This window comes from Bradysia coprophila, unplaced genomic scaffold (assembly GCF_014529535.1).
Source record: "Bradysia coprophila strain Holo2 unplaced genomic scaffold, BU_Bcop_v1 contig_350, whole genome shotgun sequence".
NCBI classification, from domain to species: domain Eukaryota; kingdom Metazoa; phylum Arthropoda; class Insecta; order Diptera; family Sciaridae; genus Bradysia; species Bradysia coprophila.
In genome coordinates, this window is record NW_023503608.1 from 729,847 (window position 1) to 734,416 (window position 4,570).

Here is a 4,570-nt window from a genome sequence, read left to right on the forward strand (position 1 = left end):
CGTTGAAAGCGACACTTCATTGCCACTCTGCGCGTTCTAACGAAGGAATAATAATAATAAGAAAAAAAAACATATCGACGAAGAGATGGTGTGTCTGTGTTATATCTTCAATATTTTCGTATGAAAGGAGGTATTGTATATTTGGTTTGGATGAATAATCCATAAATGAGCATAGCACAGTTGAAGAGAAGATGAATATAACAAAAAAAAAATTCTGTTATTAAGAATGCATAGAGGTAAAATGGTAGGTTACACACTCATAGAGTGATGAAACAAAAACAAGATTTTTTTTTAAATTTTTCTTCTTAAATAGAATAAGAAATTATTTATTTAAAAATAAAAGAAATAAATTTAAAATTACTCACACATATCACAATTGCGTTAAGTATTCCAAGTCTTATATTGATTTAACGATATTTCATATTTCTTGTTTTAAATAAATTGTCGGGGTTTTTTCTCTCGAATTATTCGTTTTTTTTACTTGTTGTATTTTTTGCTGTAATTTTCGTGTTTTTTTTTTTTTGTTTCTCTCTGATATTTACACTTCTATTCGATTCTTTCATTAAGCAATACATTTTAACATATTTGTTATATTTTTGTCATAATTTATTATTTTTGGTACTTTCTCTAAACTATACACACTTAATATTTCTCGGCTTTAGTTGTCGTTTTTTATTATCCGTTAATTTAAACAAAAAAAATCTTTCTTCTTTATGAAAACATTTTCTATTTACATCGCTATTATGTGTGTTCTGTATTTAACCTTACGAACACCGGTCATCTCAATTTTTTCTTTCCTTTTCTTTCTCCCCTATAAATAATTAATAAAAATCACAATATTCTCATATCTACAAAATACAGAACAACAAAACAAAATGAAACAAACAAAATAGTTTAATGACTGGCTTTGTGAGACACTCACGAATTTTAGTACAATTTACAATTACTATAAACTGCCGTGTTAAACGATAAAAACACAAATATTTAAATTCGTCTGGAATCAGTAAAAAAAATGCTTCAGAAAACACATCATATCTCAATGCAATCGTTACCGTGAGTAACTCACTCACTCAATACACAATATTATACATGGAAATCATTGAAGCACCACCAGAGAATCCCATTGTTAAATATTTCAATTTTTATGGTTCAATATGGCAGCAAAAGAACACACATAAATCAATGTTACCTACTTGAAAATACTTCTTGACACTTTTGCACTTGTCCTAAAACCCGATCGATGCGATCGTTTAATATTTTTATTGATTTCTCGGGAAGCGATGGCAGCACATCGCGTACACTGCTTATTGTTGTTCGTTCAAAAACATTCTGCAATTCATTGCCAACACCATTTTCTCGAAGTTGTTGCAGTGCTTTGATTGTCGGTCGACGGAATATGCATAAATTATCCAGCAAAAGACCATGATAGGCTTCATATTTCTTGAGCAATCGATAGCCGTGCAGTAAACCGGATTCGTTGTCAAGGAATACCAATAGATCGGAGTCAATTTGTTTGGCCAGATTGTGTGCTGGCGCTGCCATTATGTCGGCATTCCACTGGAAATTGTACAAATTGTTGACGACTCTATCTAAATTTGCTATTAAATAGTCGAACACTATCAAGTCCGACCATTGAGCAAGTTCGATGAATCGTGACAGAGCTTTTTCGCTCAGTTCCGTTGGAATCAACACCGTTTGAGCTGACGATGCGTTTTTCGATGGCATCAATCGTTCCAATAAATTTCGTTGCGGCTTAGGTAAATCCAAGTCCAGCGATATGTTGTGAATGTCCATTTTGTTGAGATGACGTTCCAGTGGTTGAAATGGTTTTGGAATGCCGGCTGATTCGAGATCGGGTAGCCATTTGGTCAGAACAACAGGTTTGAATGATTTCCATTGAGCGTTTTGGATGTCATTGGTTGCCGACTGCCATGTGTGTGACCTCAAGTCAATGACTGAAGCAGCACTGGGTGCTAAATTACTTAAATTCAGTAGCTGCCCCAAAAAGAAGCTGAACAACTCTCCCTGAATTTGATCGGTATTTTGTCGATACCGTGCACAGGCCTTTTTCCCATCTTGGAATACAACCATACGATTCTGCATTCGACCACATCCAATTTCTAACTTTGTCACAGCAGCTGTTGCAACATATTCATTCCAATCATCGGTTTGCTGTTTGCTAAAACCTTGCGGTAACGATTTCTCGATTTTCTCGCTCCAATAAATATCGTCATCGACAATGCCATGAGGGTCACCATCTTGTACATTTTCTTGCTGGACGAATTCAACCGAAGCATATTTGTCGTCATTTACGGGCGACAATATTTTGTCAGTCAAAAACGGCTTTGATATACGCACTTCTGGACTCTTGCGAAAAAGGCCGTCGGTAGTTCGTTGCACGGTAAATTCTTTGATACTTCCATCACTCGCATCGAGTTTCTTAACTGTCATCGTATTCGTGCCCTTATTATTATCCAAATGGAATGCATTTTTGAAGACTGTTTCAGCTGATAGTTTCTCATCGGTTACAAAGGACACGGCATATGAATCCTTATCATTCCGTTTCTTATTCTTTTGAATGTCATAGATGGTGGGAAAATGAATGTCTGGTATATCGTTGTGATGATGTAGCGACGATATCGGTCGATTCGATAGTGTGTTGTTCGTTTGCTTGATTGGATAGCCGGTGAAAACTCTAGCGCCGAAGCCAAACATCGGCATAAGAACGCCCAAAATTAATCCGAGCGAAAAAGCTGCCATTACGCTTAAGATACACGCTCGTCGCTGAAATGCTCGCCTTCTTAACATTGCAGTCGATAGTGAGTCAGTGTCTTGATCTTTATCGCCACATTCGATAGATCGTTTGTCATACATGTTTAAAGAACTCTATCAACACAATTTGTTTTTTGTTTTTTTGTTATTTCGTTCGTACAGTCACTTGTTCCATAAATACTCACAACTAATTTTATGTTTCTCACTAAACAACAATTATATTCCAGGAAATTATATACAATTTATTTAAAAATTCTTATACGCGATCATGATCGTGTATATATAAATTGGTAGCCATTAGAATCGGACATAACGACAAATCCATAAATCCTTGTTGTATTTTATTAACACCCACTGCTGTGCCAATGTATAAATCCACTCGAATATTATCGTATATAATATACACAGTTGAAATTAAGCATCAAAATTTATTAGAAAATTTAAAATATTTGATGCATATTGAACACGAAACTCAGTAGAGTCTGAACACAACACCGTGATGAGTACAGGTTTCAAATGTTAAGTTTCTTGTTCTTCTATAAAACTTTTTTTTTTAGATTTTATTTTGTAAGATATCGTTTTCGAACTTAAGTTTTTTTTTCTTTCTTTTTTATTATATTTGTATTTTTTAACAAATAAATTTAATTATTGATGTGACGATTCGCGATCAGTACGACATATAGGCGACGAATGGTCATCATGCAAAATTGTTATCCGTATTAATATCATTTTTCGTGAATATAGAATCAATAAATTTTTCGTTAAATTAAATTAACTGAATTGAAAAGACGAAAAATTCAGAAGCCGATTTAGCGACACAGAAAACGGACCGATCGGCACGACAGTTTAAATCAAACTGGCAATTCGAGCTTGTCGGTGCTCGCACCTTGACAGTACGGTACAAGAAAATGCAAACCAACCAAACCACTACATGTGAATGTGAGCGTAAAAAAGCATTTCATAAAAACATAAAAAAAATCTCTTGTAATATTGTAACGATCGCACAGATCTCTTGCTGCTTACAACTGTGTAGAACTAGCAACCAACATGGTATTTTGTATGTATTCATCGTGTTTATAGTCGAACGAGTGAATCGATTGGTATATATGGTGTGTATGGTGATTCCTACAACTTTACTTCAAAAGAAAAGAAATTGAAAATCTGAAGAAAAAAAAAAAGAATGGAAAAAAATTTGGTATTTGAAAATCAATTCTTTAATGTCTACAACACACATACAATTAAAAAAAAGAAGCGAAGAATGAAAAAAAAAAATGGTATTTTGCTCGATCAAGTAAAATAAGAAGAGTAGAATATTATATACGTATAACATGAAAAAGAACGGTGTGGTGATGATGACGAAAGGACCGTCGATCGATGTGAATCGCGAGCGTGGTGTAACGCAATGTGCATATCACTACACAAAACAATACACGTATATGAAGAAGTAAAATATTCTTTTGAATTTTTATATCAGACGAAGACATTACTAAGAAGATCATTCACGATCTTTCTCTTCCTTGCTTTACTTCACCGCCTTCAGGCGAAAAAAGAGATATTCTTAGACATTATTGAATCTTTGAATAACACTTTATGATCCGAAAAACGTTTTGATGTTGTTTAAGTTGTTGGTTGTTGTTTTTGTTTTCCTTCGTGAAGTCGGTATACGGTTTAGGAGTAGAATATTGCATGCATGACATTAGTTTCAGTTTATTATTTTATTATAAATCCGTTTCAAGTAATTTCTAATTTGAAAAAGGTGGAATTGTGTACTTCAACCGAAAACCCTTCAGCTTTGCCG

General features: G+C 34.1%; 1 protein-coding gene across 1 annotated transcript; it reads right to left on the reverse strand.

The window, feature by feature from the left end:
- Positions 1–507: 507 nt before the first annotated feature.
- On the reverse strand, positions 508–3,636 carry LOC119081146 (extracellular serine/threonine protein kinase four-jointed). The gene has a single exon (XM_037189893.1). It carries the CDS (start codon positions 2,872–2,874, stop codon positions 1,186–1,188), a length of 1,689 nt encoding a protein of 562 aa, XP_037045788.1. The 5' UTR covers positions 2,875–3,636; the 3' UTR covers positions 508–1,185.
- Positions 3,637–4,570: the final 934 nt, after the last annotated feature.